Raw genomic sequence first — 25,327 nt, 5'->3', positions numbered from 1 at the left:
GGTAAGTTTGGCCCAGAATTCTATAATACAGATAAGGGTATATCTTTGACTATTAGTGTATCTTGTCTTTGGTACTTTTTATCTTACTTGTCTTTTTTTTTTTTTAGATTTATTTATTTATTTTAGCGGGGGGAGCATGCATGGCAAGGGGGAGGGGTGGAGGGAGAGAATCTCAAGGAGACTCCTTGCAGAGCATGGATTCCCACTGCCAGGCTTGATGACCTGAGCCTAAATCAAGAGTCAGATGCTCAACTGACTGAGCCACCCAGGCACCCCTCTCACTTGTCTTTCCAAGCTGATTTTTATTCTCCTGAAGTTCTGAAACAAAACAACAACAGAAATCTTAACACCTATACTCCCTGTGTAAGTTGGAATGATGGGATTACTGGGCGTTTGCATAGACAAACTGAGTCATACTGGGAGAGGGACCTGACATTTTTAAGAAGTCCCACAAATTATATACAAAGATTGAGAACAATACTAATCCATACTATTTTCCTTTTGACCCTAAAGATCCGTGGCTGAGCCCTGTGTGCTACCTGACAGTTCTGTGTGTCCCAATAGGACTGTTCCAAACCTTCACCCTTACTTTAGTATTGCCAGTCCTAACCAACCCCTTTCCTTGTTATAGGTGGCCTTGCCTCCTGCTTTGCTGAGACCATAGAGTCCCTTACCTGTAAACTTCCCCACCAACAAACTCTATCCCTCTCAATCTTTTGTTCTTACTTCTCATTTTAAATCTTAAAGAATCCTTTCTTCTGTCCAAAACTAATCCATTTGTGCCCTTTAAAAATAATGGAATTTATAAAATTAATACATGGTTGCTGTAGAAAACACGGAAAATCTAACTTTAAAGAAATCATCCATAATTTCACTGTAGATGTATATATGGATGAAATCATACTGTATGTACAATTTTATATGCTTTTTCACTTTAAAACATATCATAGGGGCACCCGGGTGGCTCATTTGGTTAAGCAGCCGACTCTTGATTTCTGCTCAGGTCATGATCTCAGGGTCCTGGTATTGAGCCCTGCATTGGGCTCCACACTCAATGGGGAGTCTGCTTGAGGATTCTCCCCCTCCCTCTCCCTCTGCCCCTTCCCCTGCTCGTGCTCTCTCTTTCTTTCTCTAAAAATAAATAAATCTTTTAAAAAATATATCAGAAACATTTTATCATGTCATTAAAACTTTTCCAAAAATAACTAAAATTATGCTTACTTTTTTTCTGATAGTCATTTATAAACTATGGAAAAATTAGGGAAGTCTTAAGGAAAAAATAAACATTTTTAATGCTATTACTCAGTGATAACCATGTTTAACATTTTATTTTATTTTATTTTTTTAAGATTTATTTATTTGACAGAGAGAGACACAGCAAGAGAGGGAACACAAGCAGGGGGAGCGACAGAGAGAGAAGCAGACTCCATGCTGAGCAGGGAGCCGGATGCAGGGCTGGATCCCAGGACCCTGGGATCATGACCTGAGCCGAAGGCAGACACTTAACAACTGAGCCACCCAGGCGCCCCCATGTTTAACATTTTAAAATCCTTCCTATCATTTTTAGTCTTTTATGTACATGTAGAATTTTAGTCAGCATCATACTATATGGAGAGTTACAGACTCTGCACCTTTTTTTTTTTTTTTAGATTTTATTTTTAAGTAATCTCTACACCCAGCATGGGGCTTGAACTTACAACCCTGAGATCAAGAGTTAAATGCTCCACCATCTGAGCCACCCAGGCGCCCCTATTCAATGCAGTTTTAAAGAACATTTGTGATTTAGCTTGCCTGTTTTTCCAGTCTCATTTCCCATTCTCGTTTGCTTCTACTGTAGCCACACTGGTTTTCTTTTCTATACCTTGTTCTTTCCCATCTCAAGACCTCTGTATATGCTGTTCCCATTACTTGGATTGCCAGTTCTAACCACCCACACACCTAGTAAATGCATGTTCATCTTTCAGCTCTTAGTTTGAATGTCACTTCCCCAGGGAAGCTGTCTCTGATCATTCCACTGTCCCTAGGTAGGTCCCCTTTTAGTTGCTGTCATAATAGTCTGTACTTACCCATCACAACACTTTTCACTTGTTAATTACATTTTGTGTAATTCTTTGAATGTCTGTGCCCTAAATTGTATGCTCCATAAAGGGAGGGTCTATTTTAATTATGTCTGTATACTTGGCTCTTGGTGTAGAATAGACCCTCAGTAAATATAAGTCTAGCTCTTTTCTTCCAAGAAACATTTTTCTCATCTTGCCTGGCTAACTCCTCCTCTAGTCCCAAGTTTAGTTACGTACCCTTCTCTGTGCACCTTCTCTAACCTACAGTAACAACCTGAACATACTTATATGACAAAATTAAATGGATTTTTTTCTCTCTCTCCCTTCTTCGATTGTGTTTTCCATCTACTTTTTCCTAATGTATGTGCCTCACGCGAAGTTACTTATTTTGTTGTATGTTTAATGAAGTTCATTGGAAATAGCATTATTTTATAGTATGAAGATTACGCTTGGGCACGAAGCTTTGAATCTTGCTTCTGCCATTTAGTATCTGCATGATTGTGTGTTACTTAGCCTTTGTGAGCTTTCATTTCCTCATCTCAATAACATCTACATTACAAATTTGCTGTGGGGATTATGTGAGACAATGATGTAAAATACCTAACAACAGGTCTTAGGACACAATAGCTACTCAAGAAATACCTCTCCTTTTTTTTTCTTTTTTTTTTGCTTGAGAAGTAGATTTTCCTACCATTTGTTGTTCATCCTCCTCCCCAATTCTTCTGTTCTCTTAACATTTCTCCTTGCTTATGTTTTTCCTGCTTTTCTGAAACACTTCCTTTTTAATGTTTCCAACTTTCATAATGCATTCCCTCTTTTATGTGAGTTGTTTTTGTTTGTTTGTTTTAGTAAGCTCTATGCCCAACATGGGCTTGAACTCATGACCCGAAGATTGGGGTTTTATAGTTGATGGGCCTATATCTGTCTCATTTTGGAGGGTTATATAGAAGTCTTTTCTGTTCTGTAGAGTTTAAATCCACATTCACTCCCAAGAGCACAAACACACCCCACTTATTCTTGCATTACATAAAGTAAATCACTTTTAAAATCATGGAAAATTTAAAGGAATAACTGTAGAATAGTATAACGACCATCCATGTCCTTATCACCAAATTTTAATAGTTATCAAATTAGACTCAATCTTACTTTATCTCTGCCCGTGCTTACCTCCCTTATCTTCTCTCTGGATTATTTTAAAGCAAGTTCCAGACATCATACCAATGAGGACATGCTTTTTAAATGGCCTAGCAGTGTAACTTTTTTGAGTTATAGAATACCTGATAGTTGTTAAGAGAATGTATTATTGACTCTTAGCCACTTTTTAAAAATAACATTTGATAAATGCTTAATGCCATTTTTTCCTTATCAAAGTTTTAATTGAAAATCACACTTCCTATTCAAGACTTGAGACTGGCTTGCTGAGTTTACTGGAAGCATTAATTAATACATTGGCTCCTCTCTGGACAGTTTTCCTCCTAAAAACAGACCAAACAAGGCCTTTAACCATGGCTGGATATTGATTAGTCTCTCTCCTTCCAGTTCCTATTTCTTCAGGGCCCTCAAGAGACTTATATACCAAATCCCCACCCTCTCGTTGTTCTCATTCCTGTTTGGTGTCTCAAGGTTCTGTATTGGCTCTGTTCACATCATGGTCTCTAAGCCTGTCAGGCTGCCTGCTTGGGTTGTCATGGCTCTTCTGTCATCCCTCATTATCCTCCCTGGAAACAGTTACATTGCCTTTCTCTAAGCATTCACCAGTCAGAATCTTCTTTTCTGTTCTGTTTAAACACATAACATTTGTCAGTAAACAACATCTTTTTGTATTTAATTGTATATCTCCAAGGAGTTTTGCCCATTTCTCTTTTGCTTTCATTGATAGAAATACCTTTTTCTTTTTAGTAATATTTATTGTTAAGAGCCTTAATTATTCTTTCTTCTCTGCATCAAACTAAGTAATTCTAACTTTTTAATCTTTTATCATAGGCTCTATTTCCCAAGCTTTCACTCTTTTGTGTTGTTGCTCTGTATTCCAGATTTTTCTCCTCCTGCCCAATTAAAGGCAAATCAAGATAGAAAATTATTTCCCAATTTTCACATTTCTTGCCATCATATTTTTAAGTTTTGGTTCATAGATTGGGTCCAAATGTAAGAAATGTGTTTCAGGTTTATATTGTCAACCCCATAGTACAAGCCAGTTACTTAGCTTAGGCATTAGTCAGAAATATCAGCTAAATGTTGAATCAGGAAGAACATGATTGAATAGTGCTGCTCTCAGAGCACCTTCCTCCTTCCTACCGAGAGTTTTCTTTGAGAGAATAGTGCTATTACCAGAGTTACCACCCCAAAATAAGTTGTACCCTTCATATTGACATAATAAACTTTTTGCCTTTTTTTGGTTTTTTGTTCAGATCTGAGTTCTGTGTTCTGATTCTTCTCTAATCCTCTCAAACCTCGTCCTCTGACTTCTCGCTCCTTCCTGTCCTGGCCATCTCTGCTCCAAGGCTGTGTGTAAACCTCCACTTTAACTCTGTGAGTGTAACTTCTCTCTTCTCTATGCTAAAACCCCATATTCTCCTGTTACTTCTGGGAACAATTCTGATTTAACAAGTATTTCTGGATTTTAGGATTTAGGACTATTGTCCAGAATTCTCTTAATTGACAGCTTAGTAATAGTTAATAGCGAAAATTATTGAGTTTGTTGGTTTAATAGCTTGTATGGACTCATTTAAGCCTCACAACAATTTGTGAATAAGTATTGTTATTTGCCCCTTTTTACAGGTGGTTAAATTAACTAGTCCAGGGTCATACAGCTAGTAAAGAGTAGGACCAGGATACCATCCCAGTCTGGCACATTTTTTCTCTAGCTCGGTTCTGCTACCCTGGGATGTAGTTTTGCTTGGCTAGTTTTTTTCCTTTCTTTTTTCAAAATCTTTTTTAAGCTTGTGGTCACAATAATACCCTAGTGTAAGGTGGGAATTGAAAATCATTTGCTTCTCGAAAGTTCTAATAAGTTCACAATAATTACCTAGGGCCACCTGGGTGGCTCACGTCATGATCCCAGGGTCCTGGGATCGAGCCCCGCATCCGGCTCCCTGCTCCGCGGGAAGCCTGCTTCTCCCTCTGCCCCTCCCTCTGCTTGTGTTCCCTCTCTCACTGTGTCTCTCTCTGTCAAATAAATAAATAAAATCTTTTAAAAAAAATTACCTAAAGATTTTTTTCAAAAAGAACGTTTGTATTCTTTCTGAACAGCTGATATAAACTCTAAAATCTTATCTCTTGAATTGTAAGTCTGCCTCCAGGTGCACTTTTATCTCAAGCCTTATTTTTCTGTAATATAATTAATTTTATGTTAGTTGAAATTGGTTTGATATTTTAATATGAACATTCTGAAAAAGTCTAAATTATATTGTATCCTTATTCATGACACATGATAAGATTGATAGTATACATTTTTCAGGTCTTTATAGTTTGTATATCAAAGATATGTATATCATAGATAGTCTTTACAGCTTATGTATCATATAAATATAGTTGGTGAAAGAATAGTCTAGCATAGACACATTCCTGTCATTCAGCCACTGGGTAATTCTGTCGTACATGTAAATGCACATCTGCCACACATGAAAAAATTGGAAGGGATTGTCTAAAAAAAGCAGTCTGTTAGGAATGAAAGGATTTATCACAGAATTAGACATTACCAGCGGTAATAAGTCAGTATGTAACACTGAACTATCAAATGAAGCTCATCAACAGGTAGTTAGAATTTTCACCAACTATAAACTGGTCAAGATTCACAAATTAGAAGAGATTCACATAATCCTCTAGCAGATGTACTAGATATGTGCCTAGAGAAAAATCCTGCATAAGTCTTTTGTAATATTTGCATTGTTTTATAGAGGACTGTGCAAACAAGTAGATGAAGCCATGGGCAAATCGCTATACAGTAATGTGATACAAGGGACAGTATTCATAACAAAATTTTTGTGGCTGAAAGAGAAAGGAAAAAAGAAAAAAAGACTTTACCAGCACTTAATCTGTTAGTTATATAATCAGCAGTAGTCTGATACTGTGGGGAGATAGTCACAATTCAAATCTCTGATAAGTAACACATTGTCCTAATAGGTTTGAGGATACCATTTGGGTCCCAAATTTGATGTTCAGAAATACCATGTATAGCTGTTTTTTTCTTTAATGTGTAATGTCTCATATAAGAAGGCTCACCAGAAAACTGCCTACCTATCACTCAAAACTGAGGAAAGATACACCCTGGATTTCATTTAAAAACCAGCTGTGTATAAAAGCTTTTATACACTATTAAGAAATATAAGCTCCAAAAGAAAAATGACTGAAGAAGTGAACATGCAGAAGAAAACATGTAAATGGCCTTTAAATATTTGAAGCTTGTCTAAACCCTACCAATAATTAACAGAATAATCCAATTAAAGCAATGTTGAGATATTTTTTACATGTTAGGCTGACAGGTTTTTTAAAGATTTTTTTTTTTTTAAGATTTTATTTATTTATTTGACAGAGACAGCGAGAGCAGGAACACAAGCAGGGGGAGTGGGAGAGGGAGAAGCAGGCTTCCCACTGAGCATGGAGCCCGATGTGGGACTCGATCCCAGGATCCTGGGATCATAACCTGAGCCGAAGGCAGACGCTTAATGACTGAGCCACCCAGGCGCCCTGACAGGTTTTTTAAAATGACAATAGCTGGTGCTATCAGAGGTATGGGAAATGGACACTTTGATATTGCTGATAAGACTCTAAATTGATAAGTGCTTTCTGCAGGGCAGCATGGCAATATATATCAAAAGCTTAAAAAATGACTACTATTTAACTCAGCAATTTCATATCTAAGGGAAGCCAGTTGGAAATACATGTATGTACAAAGATGACTACTGAAGCATTGTTTATTAGCAGAAATTAGAAAATACTTAAATGTCCAATAGTAGAGGATTATTTAAATGATAGTGAATCCATAAAATGGATTGGAATAAAGACATTAAAAAGATGGCAGAGACATTTATTTATTAATTATTAATATAGGGGGATGATTTTAAGATGTACTAGTTTGCTGGGGCTGGCATAACTAAGTATCTCAAACTTGGTGGCTTAAACAAGAGAAATTTATTGTCTCACAGTTCTGGAAGCTAGAAATCCAAGATCAAGGGGTCAGCAGGGCTGGTTCCTTCTGAGGGCTGTGAAGCAAAATCTGTTCCATGCCAACTTCCTTGGTTTCTCGTGGTTTGCTGGCAATCTTTGGTGTTCCTTGGCTTGTAGATGTATCACTCCATTCTCTGCCTTCATGTTTGGAAGGAGGTCTCTGTGTGTGTGTTTGTGTGTGTGTGTCCATCCCCTTTTTATAAGGACACAGTCATATTGGACTAAGGCCCACCCTAATGGATTCATTTTAACTTGATCATCTGTAAAGACCCCATTGCCCAAAAAGGTCACATTCACATGTACTGGGACTTAAGATTGTAAGATCGTTTTTGGGGATAAATTTCAACCCATAACATAATGGCAAGTGAAAAAACCAGCATACAAAACAGTTTGTATAGTATCATTACATTTTCCAAAATAGATCTATATACACACATATATATGGATGTATGTACGTATAGAAAAACTAATGAAAAGCTATATACAAAAATGTTGTAAGTTATCTTCATCTGGGTTGAATTTAGGGTGATTTAAATTAATTTCTATATTTTCATTTATATTACTTGATTTTCTTTTCCATTGACCTGTATTACTGTACAATTCAAAAAAACTATGAACTACTCACCTGTCAGTTATAGTCTGAATATTTGAATTTTCATTAGGAACAATGCTTAGTAATCCATTGAATAATTAAAACCAAAACTCAGTTTATTGAATTTTCTCTAAGAACAAAGCCTTTTATTCATGGGCTTTTTAGGACTATATGTTTGGTTTCTTTGATTCTTCTGGAAGCTGCTAATATGCAGTAATTGATTTGGGGAGAATTGTGTTTCCTGCTGGTGTTACTGCATTATTCAGTATTTTTCATCAGATTTTTTTTTTTTCTTTTTGAAAAATCAAAAACCGTTCTTTGTTTTATAAAGTGAAAGATCTGATGTTCAATGACTTTACATATATGGTCATGACATACATTACTAGTAAGACAGAATTGAATGTTTAAAGAAGTATCTAATAACTTTTTTTTAAAGATTTTTTAATTTATTCATTTGAGAGAGAGAGATTGAGAAAACGAGTGGGGTGAGGGGAAGAGGGAGAAGCAGACTCCCTGCTGAGCAGGGAGCCCAATGCGGGACTCGATCCCAGGACCCTGGGATCATGACCCGAGCTGAGGGCAGAGGCTTAACAGACTGAGCCACCCAAGTGCCCCAGTATCTAATAACTTTTGAGAGAGTTCTTACTCTCTGTCAGAAACATAACTTATTCTTTGTAGTAGAGACAGGACAGTCATTTTGAAAAAGAGAGTTGGTTATATTCACTAAATATTTATTGAGCACCTAAGGTTTGCCGGATACTGCTAGGTGCTAAGATTACCAGTATAAAGAGCTGCCCTCAAGAAGGTTAATGTCTAGGGGCGCCTGGGTGGCTCAATCGTTAAGCGTCTGCCTTCGGCTCAGGTCATGATCCCAGGGTCCTGGGATCGAGCCCCGCATCGGGCTCCCTGCTCGGCGGGAAGCCTGCTTCTCCCTCTCCCCCTCCCCCTGCTTGTGTTCCCTCTCTCGCTGTCAAATAAATAAATAAAATCTTTAAAAAAAAAAAAGGTTAATGTCTAGTGGTTATCAAGTACTGGGTCTTTAACTAAATAATTAGTGATACTACATAAAAGCGTTCCTTTTGTTAAATGTTGGAACCAGTCTCAACTCTGAGTTTCTGACAGCAAACTTTTTACCACTTTGTATTTGTCTTACTACTAAATCTACTCTTGGCCCACATCCTGACCCTTAATCTCAGAAAAACCTTCTTTTTTTTTTTTTTTAAGATTTTATTTATTTAGGGCACCTGGGTGGCTCAGTTGTTAAGCGTCGGCTCAGGTCATGATCCCAGAGTCCTGGGATTGAGTCCCACATCGGGCTCCCTGCTCAGGAGGAAGCCTTGTTCTCCCACTCCCCCTGCTTGGGTTCCCCCTCACCATCTCTCTCTCTCTGTCAAAAAATAAAAATAAAATCTAAAAAAAAAAAAATTATTTATTTATTTGAGAGAGAAAGAGCATGAGCAGGGGAAAGGGTAGAGGGAGAGGGACAAGCAGACTCCCCACTGAGCATGGAGCCCAACTCGGGGCTCAGTTCCAGGACCCCAAGATCATGACTGAGCTAAAGTCAGACGCTTACTGAGCCACCCTTTTTTTTTAAAGATTTATTTATTTGAGAGAGAGTGCACCTTGGGGGAGGGACAAGGAGAGACAGAATCTTAAGCAGACTCCCCACTGAGTGCAGAGCCCGATGCTGGGCTCACTCTCACCACCCTGAGATCATGACCTGAGCCAAAATCAGGAGTCCCGCCACTTAACCCACTGAGCCACCCAGGTGCCCCACACCTTCTGTTTTTGAATTTCACCAATCTTGTGGTTTTAGTTTCCCTCTTACCTAACAAGAACGTAGTTGGTTACTCTATGGATATACTTTCTTACCTTTTTTACTTACATAGAGGTATAGTGGTTGATAGCACGGGCTCTTCATCAGACAGCCTGGGTTAGAATAGGAATTCTGTGATTTTTGTTGTGTAGCCTTGGGCATCTTACTTTTTTCCTGACGCATTTCCTCATTTGTAAAATGAGTCTAATAATGATTACTTGTCAGGCGCCTGGGTGGCTCAGATGGTTAAGCGTCTGCCTTCGGCTCAGGTCATGATCCCAGGGTCCTGGAATCGAGCCCCACGTTGGGCTCCCTGCTCCTTGGGAGCCTGCTTCTCCCTCTGCCTCTCTCTCTCTCTCTGTCTCTCATGAATAAATAAATAAAATCTTTAAAAAAAAATAATGGTTACTTGTCTCGTAGTATTAAGAATTAAATGAATTCATACATTAGAAGATGCTTCTGGGGTGCCTGAGTGGCTCAGTTAGTTGAGCGTCTGACTCTTGGTTTCAGCTGGGGTTGTGATATCATGGGTTGTGGGATTGAGCCCCACATTAGGCTGTGTGTTCAGCAGGAAGTCTGCTTGGGATTCTCTCTCTCCCTCTCCCTCTGTCCCCCCAACCCCCATGCACATGTGTGCTTGCTCACTCTCTAAAATAAATAAATAAATCTTAAAAAACAAAAAAAGATGCCTCCCGATAGTTTTTCAGAGTGGTTTTACCATTTACAGTCTAACAGCAGTGTGTAAGAGTTCCACTTTTTCTGCATCTTCACTGTTCTTTGGTATTGGTAGATGTATAGAGGTTTCTCACTGTGATTTTAATTTGTATTTTCCTGATGGCTAATAAAAATGAACATTCTTTTCATTTGTTGGATATTCACTTTGATGTAGCATTATTTCACGTCTTTTGCCTATTTTTCTTTGGGGTTTTCTCTATTTTTATTTTTAAGAGGTTTTTAAAATTTCCAAATTAGAGAACTTCATTGGCTATATTAATTATCTTCCTCTGTGGCTTGGCTTTATATGCTCTTAAACTTATGTTTTGATGAGCAGATACTAATTTTAGTGTAGTTCAACTTATTATTGTTTTGCCTTTATGGTTACTGCATTTGTGTCCTATGTAAGGTATCTTTATTTATTCTAATGTTATGAAGATATTTAAGTTTTGTTTGAGACTTGTTCTGAGAATCATCCTTCTTCTATTGTGCTGTAATGTTACCTTTATCATAAACCAGGTGATTGTGTATGTCACTTGATTTATGTAAAGTTATCTTCATGTATAATGGAAACTTTTAAGTGTCCCTTCCACTTATTTTGGTCTTTAGTTTTTCTTAATAATAATTTTTTTTTTTCTTTTCAGTGTAAAGGTCTTGTACATTTTTAATTAAATTTACTTCTAGATATTTGGTGGGGTTTTGATGCTATCATAAATGGTAATGTTTTTAAATTTCATTTTTTGTTTTTTGCAGATATATACAATTGATTTTTACATATTGACCTGGTAGTCATTAACCTTGCTAGATTTCCTTCCTAACTCTAATGGTTTATCCTAGTGTCTAAGATTAATGGACAGTTTTTATTTCTTTTCCAATTCTAATACCTTTTCTTGTTTTATTGCCAAACATTCTGTTATATTTTTAATGTCTTTAGGCTCTGGAGTACCTTCCCCAAGAAAAACTTGGTTAGTGTTTCTAAAGGTCTTTATCATTATGGGTCCAATCAGGAGAGAGAAAGCACATAATTACTTAAATAGGGAAAGTTTAATATAAAGAATTATTGGGACGCCTGGGTGGCTCAATTGGTTAAGCATATGCCTTCGGCTCAGGTCATGATCCTGGGGTCCTGGGATCAAGTCCCACATCGGGATCCCTGCTCAGCAGGGAGTCTGCTTCTCTCTCTGCCTGCTTCTCCCTCTGCCTACCACTCCCCCTGCTTGTGCTCTCTCTCTGACAAATAAATAAAATTAAAAAAAAATATATATATATATATATATAAAGAATTATTAAGTATAACGGGATTGGAGAGTGAGAGATTGACTAGTCAGAAGTAAAGAGAACTCTAAAGAATTTAGGAATAGCAGGTATAAGGAGCAGTCATCAGTTCTAGGGCTGAGAGGGCCCAAGAAAGATCCCATGACCTGAGGACTGAGATTCAGACTGTTGGAGGGGGCACAGCTGTGGATGGCAGCTCTTGAAATTAGATTCTTTATCGTTCTCAGAGTTTGTTCTTGCTATTTGTTGTGGGATATTGATGCTTGCTTATTTAATGTCTTTCCTGAACTGTTTTTGTAAGGTCTGTATTCTCATGTGTGGCCACTGAAGCATGTTTTGTTAGATTAATGGTCAGCTGGTGTTTTGACAGATTTACCTTAAACACTTGACAAAAGAAAAGTAAAAAGAAAAAAATACTCTTCTACTATTTGTAGATTGGCTTTGCCTTTGGGCCTTCCTTTAACACTTGTCTGGGCCTTTTATAAATCCACCTTAGCTTTTACTTCCTACTTCTTTGGAGCCAAAAGACCTGTCATATGTGAAAGTTTATTCTTCTCAGGCCTTCTCTGAGCATGTATCCTGCTCTTTGGTATGTGTGTGGCTTTCTTAATTCCCTGGTATATGGAGAAACTTTAAAAAGATTCCCACATTTATCTCTTTGCCTAATTTCTTCCTTTCCAGGCTTCTTGGCCTGTTTATTGCTTGTTCTAAGTGTTGTTTCTTGCCCCAGCTGCTGTGGCCAATATCTGTGCCTTTCAACGTTTTTGGCAGAAGCCACCCAAGACATGTCCTGGGAACAGTCTGGGAATGTTGGGTTGTGCAAAACAAAGGGAGGCCTTTGCACCAGTCCGTGATGGGAGCTGCCAAGCAGGTTGAGACTCATAACTACAATTCTTGGAGAATAATGTCTTTATTTCTTCCTGGCACTCTGCACCAGGAATATGGACTGCTATTCTCACAGCTGCTGCCTACCTGGGGTTTGGGGATGGTAGGCAGGTTGTTTAAAATGCCACAGTGCTTACTTGCCACAAAGTAGCAGCTTCTTTCTTCTTCAAGCTTTCCCCTGGCTGTTGTAAGTTTTTTACTGCATTATAGAGTTTGTTGGAAGCTGATTCTGACAACTTTAGCCAGCTCATTACTTGCTTTTGGAGAAGGAGAGAGTCTTGGGATTCTCTACTCCATTTTCAGTGACCGTTTTGGTGACCAGTGGTGATGAAGCTTTTAATAACACTCAAAAGATGTCAGGTTTCTGCAATGCTGTTGGCTTTTGGCCACCATGCTACTACTGAGCTGGGGAGAGAAGAGAGCTGGAAATAACCTTGAGTTAAAACATCACAGACTCCACTGTTTTACCAAGGTTCAATTGCTGTTGAATAGACACTTCTCAGTGGGCACTGGGTTTTGGTTAACTGCCAACATGTTACAACATGTTTGGTTGGTTTGCATGTGTTTGCATTATTTTATTTTATTTATTTTATTTTTTTAAAGATTTTTATTTATTTGAGAGAGAGAGCATGAGAGAGGGGAGGGTCAGAGGGAGAAGCAGACTCCCTGCGGAGCAGGAAGCCTGATGTGGACTTGATCCCGGGACTCCAGGATCATGACCTGAGCCGAAGGCAGTTGCCTAACCAATTGAGCCACCCAGGTTCCCCTGTGTGCATTATTTTAGAGGGAGAGCAATATTACTGAGGCCCTCATTCCACCATTCTGGAAGTCAGTCTCTCTTCTGGAACATTTTGAAAGAGAATAGTAGGAGGAGTTAAGATGGCAGAGGAGTAAAGGGACCCTAGGCTTGCCTTGTCCCTCAAACATAGTTAGATAAATACAAAATCATTTTGAACACCCAAGAAATTGATCTGAGGACTGAGACAGCAAAACTGCACAACTGGAGGTAGAAAAAACCACCATATCATATAAGGTAGGAGCTGTGGAGAGTTGGTTTGAGGGAGGGAAGAGCTGCAGGTACTGCAAAGCAGAGGGAGCCCTGATCATGGAGAGAGGAACAAGAGAGAAAGGACAGAGAGAAAGTGAAAGCACATGCAGGGAACTGCACAAGAAAAACTCTTTCCTCAAAACCATTGACTGGGAAAGAGAAAGGGGCTGAACACTGCAAGTTTTATAGACAGTGAAGCGCAGAGTCTGACATTCAGAGGTCTGTGCCATCATTACCAGGGGCACGCCTGGTGGGCTTAGCAGTGCTAAGAATACACTAGAGACTCCTTACTGCAGAGATAAAAGAACTAAAAACTAGTCAGGCCGAAATAAAAAATGCTGTAACCAAGATGCAAAACTGAATGTAGTGATAACAAGCATGGATGAAGCAGATGAACAAATCAGTGATATGGAAGATAAAATTATGGAAAGTAACAAAGCTGAAAAAAAGAGGGAAAGAAAGGTATTGTATCAAGAATGTAGACTTAGGGAACTCAGCAACTCCTTGAAGTGTAATAACATTCATATAATAGGAGTCCCAGGAGAAAGAAGAAGCAGCAGAAGGTTTATTTGGGGAAATTATAGCTGAAAGCTTCCCTAATCTGAGGAAGGAAACAGACGTTGAAATCCAAGAAGCACAGAGAACTCCCATTAAATTCAACAAAAGCCAGCCATCGCCAAGACATACCATAGTCAAATTCATAAAATACACAGACAAAGGAAAGAATCCTGAAAGCAGCAAGGGAAAAAAAAAGTCCTTAACCTCTAAGGGAAGACAGATCAAGTTCACAGCAGATCTCTCCACAGAAACTTGGCAGGCCAGATGAAAGTGGCATGATATATTCAACATGCTGAATGGGGAAAATGTGCAGCCAAGACTACTTTCTCCAGCAAGGCTATCATTCAGAAGAGAAGGAGAGAGAGTTTCCCAGAGAAAAATTACTAAAGGAGTTCGTAACCACTACACCAGTCCTGCAAGAAATATTAAAGGGGACTCTGGGGGAAAAAAGACCAAAAGCAACAAAGACTAGAAATGAACAGAGAACATCACCACAAACACCAACCTTACAGGTAACACGATGGTGCTAAATTCATATCTTTCAGTAATCACTCTGTAAAAGGACTAATGCTCCAATCAAAAGACATAGGGTATCAGAATGGATTTTAAAAAAAGACCCATCTATATGCTGCCTATAAGAGACTCATTTTAGACCTAAAGACATCTGCAGATTGCAAGTGAGGAGATAGAGAACCATTTATCATGCTAATGGATGCTGAAAGAAAACCAGAGTCGCCATATTTATATCAGACAAAGTAGATTTTAAACCAAGACTGTAACAAGAGATGGAGAAGGGTATTATATAGTAATTAAGGGGTCTATCCATCAGGAAGATCTAACAATTGTAAATATTTATGTCCCCAACTTGGGAGCACCCAAATATATAAATCAGTTACAAACAAAGAAACTCATTGATAGGGGCACCTGGATGGCTCAGTCAGTTAAGCGTCTGCCTTCAGCTCAGGTCATGATCCCACATCGGGCTCCTTGCTCAGCGAGGAGCCTGCTTCTCCCTCTCCCTCTGCCTGCCACTCCTCTTACTTGTGTTTTCTCTCTCTCTCTCTGTCAAATAAATAAATAAAATCTGGATAATAATACAATAATAGTAGGGGACTTTAACACCCCACTTACAGCAATGGACAGATCATCTAAGTAGAAAATCAACAAGGAAAAATGGCTTTGAATGGTACACTGGACCACATGGACTTAACATATATTCATAACATTTCATCCTAAAGTGGAATACACATTCTTTTCGAGTGCACATGGAACATTCTCCAATATAGAGCACATACTGGATCACAGATCAGCCCTTAAGAAGTACAAAAAGATTGAGATCATACCATGCATATTTTCAGACCACAATGCTATGAAACTTGAAGTCAACCACAAGAAAAAATTTGGAAAGACCACAAATACATGGAGATTAAAGAACATCCTACTGGAGAATGAATTGGTTAATTAGAAATTAAAGAAGAAATACAAAAATACATGGAAGCAAATGAAAATGAAAACAGGACAGTCTGAAACCTTTGGGATACTGCAAAGGCAGTCCAAAGAGGGAAGTATATTGCAATACAGAGCTAACTCAAGAAGCAAGAAAAGTCTTAAATATATAGCCTAACCTTACACCGTAAGGAGCTAGAAAAGGAACAGCAAATAAAGCCTAAAGCCAGCAGAAGAAGGGAAATAATAAAGATTAGAGCAAAATTCAATGATATAGAAATCAAAAAACCAGTAGAACAGATCAACAAAACTAAGTGTTGGTTTTTTGAAAGAGTTAATAAAATTGATAACCCCCTAGCCAGACTTACTAAAAAAAGAGAGAGAGAGAGAGGACCCAAATAAAAAATCATGAATGAAAGAGATACAACCAACACCATAGAAATACAAATAATCAAAGGAGAATATTATGGAAAATTATAGGCCAAAAAACTGGGCATTTTGGAACTACCAAAACTGAAACAGAAATAGAAAATTTGAACAGACCCATAACCAGCAGAGAAATGGAATCAGTAATCAAAAATCTCCCAACAAACAAAAGTCCAGGGCCAGATGACTTCCCAGGGGAATTCTACCAGACATTTAAAGAAGAGTTAAAACCTATTCTTCTCAGGTGCCTGGGTGGCTCAGTTGTTAAGCATCTGCCTTCATTTCAGGTCATGGTCCTGGGGTCCTGGGATCGAGTCCCACATCAGGCTCCCTGCTCGGCGGGAAGCCTGCTTCTCCCTCTCCCACTCCCCCTGCTTGTGTTCCCTCTCTCGCTGTGTCTCTCTCTGTCAAATAAAATCTTAAAAAAAAAAAAAAACCCTATTCTCAAACTTTTTCAAAAAATAGAAATGGAAAACTTCCAAACTCATTCTGAGGCCAGCATTATTTTGATTCCAAAACTGGACAAAGACCCCAGTAAAAAGGATAATTGCTGGCCAATATCCCTGATGAACATGGATGCAAAAATTCTCAACAAGATACTAACAAATAAAATCCAGTAGTACATTAGAAGAATTATTCATCACGACCAAGTGAGGTTTATTCCTGGGCTGCTAGGGTTGTTCAGTATTTGCGAATCAATCAACGTGATACACCACATTAATGAAAGAAAGGGTAAGAACCACATGATCTCCTCAGTAGATGCAGAAAAACTTGACAAATAGAGCATCTATTCTTTTTTTTTTTTTAAGATTTATTTATTTACTCATTTGAGAGAAAGAGAGAGAGCACATGGCGGGGGGAGGGTCAAAGGGAGAAGCAGACTCCCCACTGAGCAGGGAGCCCAGTGTGGGACTCGATCCCGGGACTCCAGGATCATGACCTGAGCCGAAAGCAGTCGCCCAACCATCTGAGCCACCCACATGCCCTACAGCGTCTATTCTTGATAAAAACCCTCAACAAGTATGGAACATACCTCAACATCATAAAAGCCATATATGAAAGACCCACATCAAATATCCTCAATGGGGAAAAACTGAGAGCTTTTCCTTTATGGTCAGGAACTATACAGGGATTTCCACTCTCACCATTACTATTCACCTTAGTACTGGAAGTCTTAGCCTCAGTAGTCAGACAACAAAAAGAAATAAAAGGCATTCAGATCAGTAAGGAAGAAGTCAAATTTTCACTGTTTGCAGATGACATGATACTGTATGGAGAAAACCTGAAAGACTCCACCAAAAAATTGCTAGAACTAATACATGAATTCAGCAGAGTCACAAGATATAAAATCAATGTACTGAAATCTGTTGCATTTCTATACACCAATAATGAAGCAGCAGAAAAAGAAATCAAGGAATCAATTCCATTTACAATTGCACCAAAAACAATAAGATACCTAGGAATAACCAAAGAGGTAAAAGATCTGTACTCTGAAAAGTATAGAATATTTATGAAAGAAATGGAAGCGCTCAGAAAGAAATGGGAAAAAATTCCGTGCTCATGGATTGGAAGAACAAACATTGCTAAAATGTCTATACTACCCAAAGCAATCTACACATTCAATGCAATCCCTATCAAAATACCACCAACATTTTTCACAGAGCTAGAACAAATAATCATAAAGTTTGTTTGGAAGCACAAAAGACCCCGAATAGCCAAAGCAGTCCTGAAAAAGAAAAGCAAAGTGGGAAGCATCAGGATTCCAGACTTCAAGCTATATTACAAAGCTGTAATCAACAAGAGAGTATGATACTGGCAGAAAAACAGATACATAGATCAATGGGACAGAATAGAAAACCCAGAAATGGACTCACAACTATATGGTCAACTATTTTTTTTTTTTAAAGATTGCATTTATTTATTTGACAGAGACACAGTGAGAGAGGGAACACAAGCAGGGGGAGTGGGAGAGGGAGAAGCAGGCTTCCCGCTGAGCAGGGAACCTGATGCGGGGCTCAATCCCAGGACACTGGGATCATGACCTGAGCCAAAGGCAGGCGCCTAATGACTGAGCCACCCAGGGGCCCCTAAACTAATCTTTGACAAAGCAGGAAAAAATATCCAATGGGAGAAAGAATGTCTCTTTAATAAATAGTGTTAGAAAAACTGGACAGCGACATGCAGAAGAATGAAACTGGACCACTTTCCTACACCATACACAAAAATAAATTAAAAATGGATAAGAGACCTAATTGTGAGACAGGAATCCATCAAAATCCTAGAGGAGGGGTGCCTGGGTGGCTCAGTCGTTAAGCGTCTGCCTTCGGCTCAGGTCATGATCCCAGGGTCCTGGGATCGAGCCCCGCATCAGGTCTCTGCTCAGTGGAAAGCCTGCTTCTCCCTCTCCCACACCCCCTGCTTGTGTTCCCTCTCTTGCTGTCTCTCTCTCTGTCAAATAAATAAAATCTTAAAAAAAAAAATCCTAGAGGAGAACACAGGCAGCAACCTCTTTAACTTTGGCTGTACCAACTTCCTATAAAACACGCCATTGGAGGCAAGGGAAATAAAAGCAGAAATCAACTATTGGGACTTCATCAGGATAAAAAGCTTCTGCCCAGCGAAGGAAACAGTCATCAAAACTAAAAGGCTGCCTATAGAATGGGAGAAGATATTTGCAAATGACATATCTGATTATAGGTTAATATCCAAAATCGATAACGAACTCATCAAACTCAACACCCAAAAAACAAGTAATCCAGTTAAGAAATGGGCAGAAGACATAAATAGACATTCTTCCAAAGAAGACATCCAGATGGCTAACAGACACATGAAAAAATGCTAAACATCACTCATCATCAGGAAATACAAATCAAAACCACAATGAGATACCACCTCACACCTGTCAGAATGGCTAAAATTAACAACACAGTAAAAAACAGATGTTGGTGAGGATGTGGAGAAAGGGGACCCCTCTTACATTGTTGGTGGGAATGCAAACTGGTGCAACCATTCTGGAAAACAATATGGAGGTTCCTCAAAAAGTTAAAAATAGAAGTACCCTACGATCCAGCAATTACACTTCTAGATATTTACCCAAAGGATACAAAAACAAAGATTTGAAGGGGTACATGCATCCCGATGCTTATAGCAGCAATATCAATGATAGCCAAATTATGGAAAGAGCCGAAATGCCCATTGACTGATGAATGGATAAAAAAGAAGTGGTGTATACACACACACACACACACACACACACACACACACACTGGAATATTACAAAGCCATTAAAAAATGAAATCTTGCCATTTGTATTGACATGGGTGGAGCTAGAGTGTATTATTCTAAGTGAAATAAGTCAGAGAAAGACAAATACCATATGATTTCACTCATGTGGAATTTAGGAAACAAAACAGATGAACATGTGGGAAGGGTGGAAAAAGAGGAGGAGGAGGGAGGCAAAGCATAAGAGACATTTTTTTAAAGAGAGAGCATGAGCTGGGGGCGGGGGCAGCAGGAGAAGGAGAGGGAGAGAAGCAGACTCCCCACTGAGCGTGGAGCCTGACTTGGATTGATCTCACGACCCTGACGTTATGACCTGAGCCGAATTCAAGAGTCAGATACTTAACCAACGGAGCAACCCAGGCACCCCAAGAGACTCTTAGCAATAAAGAACAAACTGAGGGTTGATGGAGGGAGGTGGATGGAGGATGGGCTAAATAGGTGACAGGTATTAAGAAGGGAACTTGTTATGATAAGCACTGGGTGTTAATGTAAGTGATGAATCACTAAATTCTATTCCTGAAACCAATATTACACCATATGGTAATTAACTAGAATTTAAATAGAAATTTGGAAGAAACAAAAAAGAAAGAAAGTAATAGGATGCATAAACATAACAATAAATTTTCAGAGTTGTGATAGTGGCATGTGTAGTCAACAAAATAGATAATGTCCAGAAAAAATCCCAAGTTCTTAATGGGAATCCGTGTATGATGAGTGGCATTTCAAATCAGTGGAAAAAAGACATGTACTTAAGTGTGAGACAACAATGGAAGCATTTTGAAAATTAAGTGAACAAATAAATCAATGGAATGCACACTTTATACCAAAGTAAATTCTCCTTTAAATGTAAGGATCAAGGTAAAGGCTTGGCATTGACATGTGATACTTGGAATAAATTTAAAAAAATGGCTCAACACTAAGATCATAAATTATGAGTGTGTAGCTTTGTCACATGGTGTTTGGCCTGACAACTTACTTAAAAAGGATTAGATATTCAGGAATAGACTGAGTGATGAAGAAGGTAAGGTCTGGCACTTTAGTATCTTAGTGGGTGAACACTTAACACTCAGTTGGGTTTCCCAGTTCTATGCTGGAATCTGAGATGGTTGCAAGTTACATACTTTTCCTAGAGTTTTGAGATAAAATCCCATGTTTATTAAGGAAAATAATGTTTTCTGAAGCAAAAGAACTTTGATATGTGACAAAGGAAATCTTACGGGTTTATTTTATATCTATTAATATGTTTTATTTTTTCTTACAAGAAAGCTTGTTTACTGCCAATATTTACCTTCCACATTTGGAACTTACATGGTTATCTATATTCAAACTTAAATTAGCTCTTCTAATTTTGCCAAGAAATAGCCTCACTTTAATGGTTTGTTTCCAAAATCTTTTTTCACCTTTTAGTATAAAGTTATGTGAACTTCAGTAATAACTATAGAATTCTAAGTTTTTAAAGTATCTGGGATTATTTTGTTCATAACATGAAAGTAATTTTAAATTATGTAATTATGTTCTGTTTTAATCATTATCTTCCTGTTTTCTTCATACTTCACCCATCTCAAAGAGTTTCCTTAAGGTATATTAACTGGTTCGGTGGCGCTTGGGTGACTCAGTCAGTTAAGCGTCTGCCTTTGGCTCAGGTCATGATCCCAGAGTCCTGGGATCAAGCCCCACATCAGGCTCCCAGCTCAGCAGCGAGCCTGCTTCTGCCTGTAGCTCCCCCTGCTTGTGCTCTCTCTTTCTCTGTCAAATGAATAAATAAAATTTTTAAAATAAAATAAAAAAGTATATTAACTGGTTCAACTCATTAATCTTGATACTATGGAATTATTAAAACTTCTCTTTCTCAAAAAAAAAGTATTCCAGATACGTCACTTTAAATTGGTATAAACCTATGTAGTGAGATTCTTTTCATTTTGAACATTTATTTTCTGAATTATAACACTTAATTTTAATCCTTTATACTGTGACAAAATTTCCATGGATTTGATATGGGAAGGGAACTTAAATTTAAGTATATTACCTCACAAAACCTTTCCTCCATATATGATATGGGTATAATTATCCCTATCACCCCAGCCACACAAGGTAGATGTCATCTGCTTTTACCTGTTGAGACACCTGAACCTTGGAAGAGTCAGGCAAATTGCTCAAAGTCACATTGCTTCTGAGTGACAGAGCTAGAAGGAAAACCAAGGGTTTTCTGACTCCAAAGCTTTTGATCTCTTTACTACCCATTGTTTTTATTCCATAAGGAATTTAATAAATATTTGTTGAATGAAGGAATGACAGAGACTGAGAGGTTTCTGTCATTGAAGCATGTGTAAGATTTTACATACTCATGTTTATTGATTACCGTATCACAGGCACTGTGATGAATTTTTATTTTTTATTTATTATTATTTATTATATATATTTAAATTTTAGAACTTTTTTATTTTTTATTTATTTATTTATTTTTTAAAGATTTTATTTATTTATTTGAGAGAGAGAGAATGAGAGACAGAGAGCATGAGAGGGAGGAGGGTCAGAGGGAGAAGCAGACTCCCCGCCGAGCAGGGAGCCTGATGCGGGACTCGATCCAGGGACTCCAGGATCATGACCTGAGCTGAAGGCAGTCGCTTAACCAACTGAGCCACCCAGGCGCCCCAAACTTTTTTTATTTTTAATTAGAGACTAGATTTTAGTCTCTTAATTTCTTTTAGGTTTAAGGTTTTTCCAGCTCTTGAACTTTTAATTTATCTTTTTTGTTTTTATTATTGTGGTAGTTGTTTTGTTTTGCAAATCAACCCTTTGATAGAATCTGAACCAGAACCATTGAGGGTATAACTATACGCGAAGCCAGTGTTAGCCAGACAAATTAAGTAAACACCTGATTGTTTACTTTGATTAGAGTTGAACTGTGAAATTAATCTGCTTGCTGAATTTTTCCAAGATTTAGCAAGAAGAAATAATAAATCGTTGTGATTTTCTGTTCTCTTTCAGCTTTCAGAAGAATTATTAGATAAATGGCTCTCCTACCCAGAGTCCCAGCATGTACCCCTCAGCCAGCATATGCTTGGTTTTGCTATGAAGTCTGTTACACAGATGGTAATGGGTAGTACATTTGAAGATGACCAGGAAGTCATTCACTTCCAGAAGAATCATGGCACGGTAAGTCTTGGGACAAGTTTAAAATGATTCTTTCATCAAATTGGATAGTTTAATAATGTAGACTTTACCTTTCAAGAAGAAGATTTAGGATCTTGTAGTGTAGAATTTCCTTGTTCTGGGCTAAAATAGCAGTGCAAGCAAAGATAATTGTATTTCTAAAAAATGTAAGAATTACTTTTTTTAAGCAATTTTTGAAATTTAAAAAGCATCTAAATTTCCTAAAGAAATTTCCCCTTAATACTTACCAAGTATGTTATAAAATAATACTAAATTCTAGAATAAAGAGAAAAACTTTAATAGAACTAGGCTATGTCCCATATAGAAAGAAGTTAAAGCCAGTGGAACATTAAAATGTTAATGAAATGAATATGATTTGAAGAAAGCCTAATTCAGTCTAAAATTGATTTACTTTTTTTTCTAGATTCACATATGGAATTTATTTTATTCTCTATTTTTATCAGTTTCAGTATTAATTTACTTAATCCCAATATTAATTTATTTGGTTCAAATAATACTTGGGTCATTTTGCTGCATTTTGGGTCTCTGAGAAATTATTCCTTACTTTATACAAATCTACAAAAACATTTTGGTTAAATAATCAAGATAATGTGTTTAGAACAAAAATCACTAGAAACTGTGGCTTAACACTCTGTTATTGTTTAATATACTTTTCCCCATTAAAATGGTTTATTTACATATGTCTGATGATTACAAAATATGTTTCTTTTTTTTTTTTAAGATATTATTTATTTATTTGACAGAGAGAGACAGTGAGAGAGGGAACACAAGCAGGGGGAGTGGGAGAGGGAGAAGCAGGCTTCCCGCGGAGCAGGGAGCCCGATGTGGGGCTCGATCCCAGGACCTGGAATCATGACCTGAGCCAAAGGCAGACGCTTAACAACTGAGCCACCCAGGCACCCCCAAAATACATGTTTCTTATCAACATATTCAGGAGTGTAAAAATAAAGGTGGAAAAATCACTCTAAAATGAAGAGAAAGAAAATACCAGCATAAAAACATACAGAATAGGTCATCCTGGAAATAATACTGGATGTCTTTTTTTAAAAAAAATGCTATCTTGGGACGCCTGAGTGGCATTCACTTCCTAGACTAAACTAGTCTATGTACCCAGGCAAAATAAATTGGTTAAGGAATTCCTAAAATGTCTTCATATTTTAATAAAGAATCAACTTTTGACTCAGTTATTGTTGTCTGATTTTTTGTGCATGTTGACAAGATAGCATTTTTTTAAAAGATTTTATATTTATTTGTCAGAGAGAGAGAGCACAAAGCAGGGGGAGCGGCAGGCAGAGGGAGAAGCAGGTTCCCCACTGAGCAGGGAGCCCAATGTGGGACTCGATCCCAGGCCCCTGGGATCATGACCTGAGCCGAAGGCAGACGCTTAACTGACTGAGCCACTCAGGCATCCCAAGATAGCATTTTTTAAAAAAGACATCCAGTATTATTTCCAGGATGACCTATTCTATATGTTTTTATGCTGGTATTTTCTTTCTCTTCATTTTTCATTCTTTCCTTAGAACTGCAAAATGGAAATAATTTCAAACTTAGAGAAAAGTTGCAACTAGTATAAGGAACTCCCATATATCTTTTACCCAAGTTCATCAGTTGTTTACATTTTGCCCCCTTTGCTTTTGTCATTAATTATCTACCTCTTTATCTGTCTGTCTTTTCATTGCTCCCACCCTTACCTGAACCATTTGAGAGAGAAGTAGACATTTTGCCTTTTTTCCACCTAAATACTTCAGTCTGTATTTCCTAAAAACAAGGGTATTCTTTTTTTTTTTTTTAAGATTTTATTTATTTATTTGACAGAGAGAGACACAGCGAGAGAGGGAACACAAGCAGGGGGAGTGGGAGAGGGAGAAGCAGGCCTCCCTCAGAGCAGGGAGCCCGATGCGGGGCTCGATCCCAGGACCCTGGGATCATGACCTGAGCCGAAGGCAGACGCTTAACAGTTGATCCACCCAGGCACCCCAACAAGGGTATTATCTTATATAGTGACAACACAGTTTTCAAACTTGGGAAATTGAACATTCATACAATACTGTTATCCACAGCCCATATTCAGATTTCTTCACTTTCAGTGGTCAGACCTCTTTAATGTGGAATAGTTCCTCAGTTTTTCTTTGTTTTTTGACCTTGACATTTTTCAGAAAACACAGGCCGGTTATTTTGTGCAGTGTCTCTCAATTTGGGTTTGAGTAGATTCAAATTATGTATTTTTGGAATCTGGTATTCTCTTAACAATACTAGAAGTTGTCAAAGGGAAGTTTCCAGACCATAAACATGACTTAAATTCCTTCTTCAAATGATGTTTTAATGTCTGAAGCACCACAGTGTTGCTGTTGTCCTATCATGCCACCAGGAATAATAACCAATTTATGCATGCAGAGGCAATGACAACTGCATCATGACTGCTGCTTGGTTGACAACAGTTGAGATGCCATCTCTTGTAGGACGTATACTGATTTCACAAGTGTCAAACTGAAAAACGTACTCCTCACATATAGTTGTATACTCTGTTTCTGGAATGCGCTCTGAAAACTTGTCCCAATTATTTTCCCACCAACATTAGTGTGCTCGTTCCCTGACATTTAGAGTTATTGGTCCTTTAAATATTTGCCTATATAATAAGTCAAAAATTGTATTTCATGATTATAATTTTATTTTTTATTGTTTACAAGGTTAAACATCATTTAATATTTTTATCGAACATTTGTGTTTCAGTTTGTGTTATGTGGGATACTTTCGTATGTTCTTTGCCATATTTCTATTGATGTGTTTTTTACTAATCAGAAAGAGCTCTTTATTTTTTTTTATTTTGTCTTTATTTTTTTTATTTTTTTAAAGATTTATTTATTCATTTGAGAGAGCGAGAATGA

At 37.9% G+C, this 25,327-nt stretch overlaps 1 protein-coding gene and 1 long non-coding RNA gene across 5 annotated transcripts in view; both read left to right on the top strand.

Moving 5' to 3' along the window:
* Window positions 1–25,327, top strand: part of CYP20A1 (cytochrome P450 family 20 subfamily A member 1) — a 74,496-nt gene that overhangs the window by 12,721 nt on the left and 36,448 nt on the right. For all 4 annotated transcript variants that reach the window (XM_081813876.1, XM_081813875.1, XM_081813878.1 and 1 more), the window contains one exon: window positions 22,257–22,424. In XM_081813876.1, coding sequence (XP_081670002.1) covers window positions 22,257–22,424 — 168 coding nt within the window. The remainder of the gene's footprint in view (window positions 1–22,256; window positions 22,425–25,327) is intronic.
* Window positions 5–11,063, top strand: LOC145720488 (uncharacterized). The gene is made up of 2 exons (XR_014143420.1): window positions 5–6,541; window positions 6,754–11,063. It is a non-coding gene; the product is annotated as an uncharacterized LOC145720488 (long non-coding RNA).

This window comes from Leptonychotes weddellii, chromosome 3 (assembly GCF_054177405.1).
Source record: "Leptonychotes weddellii isolate Sample4059 chromosome 3, ASM5417740v2, whole genome shotgun sequence".
Classification (NCBI taxonomy): Eukaryota; Metazoa; Chordata; class Mammalia; order Carnivora; family Phocidae; genus Leptonychotes; species Leptonychotes weddellii.
Note: the sequence above shows the minus strand (reverse complement) of the source record. Positions and strands in the feature narration are given on the sequence as shown.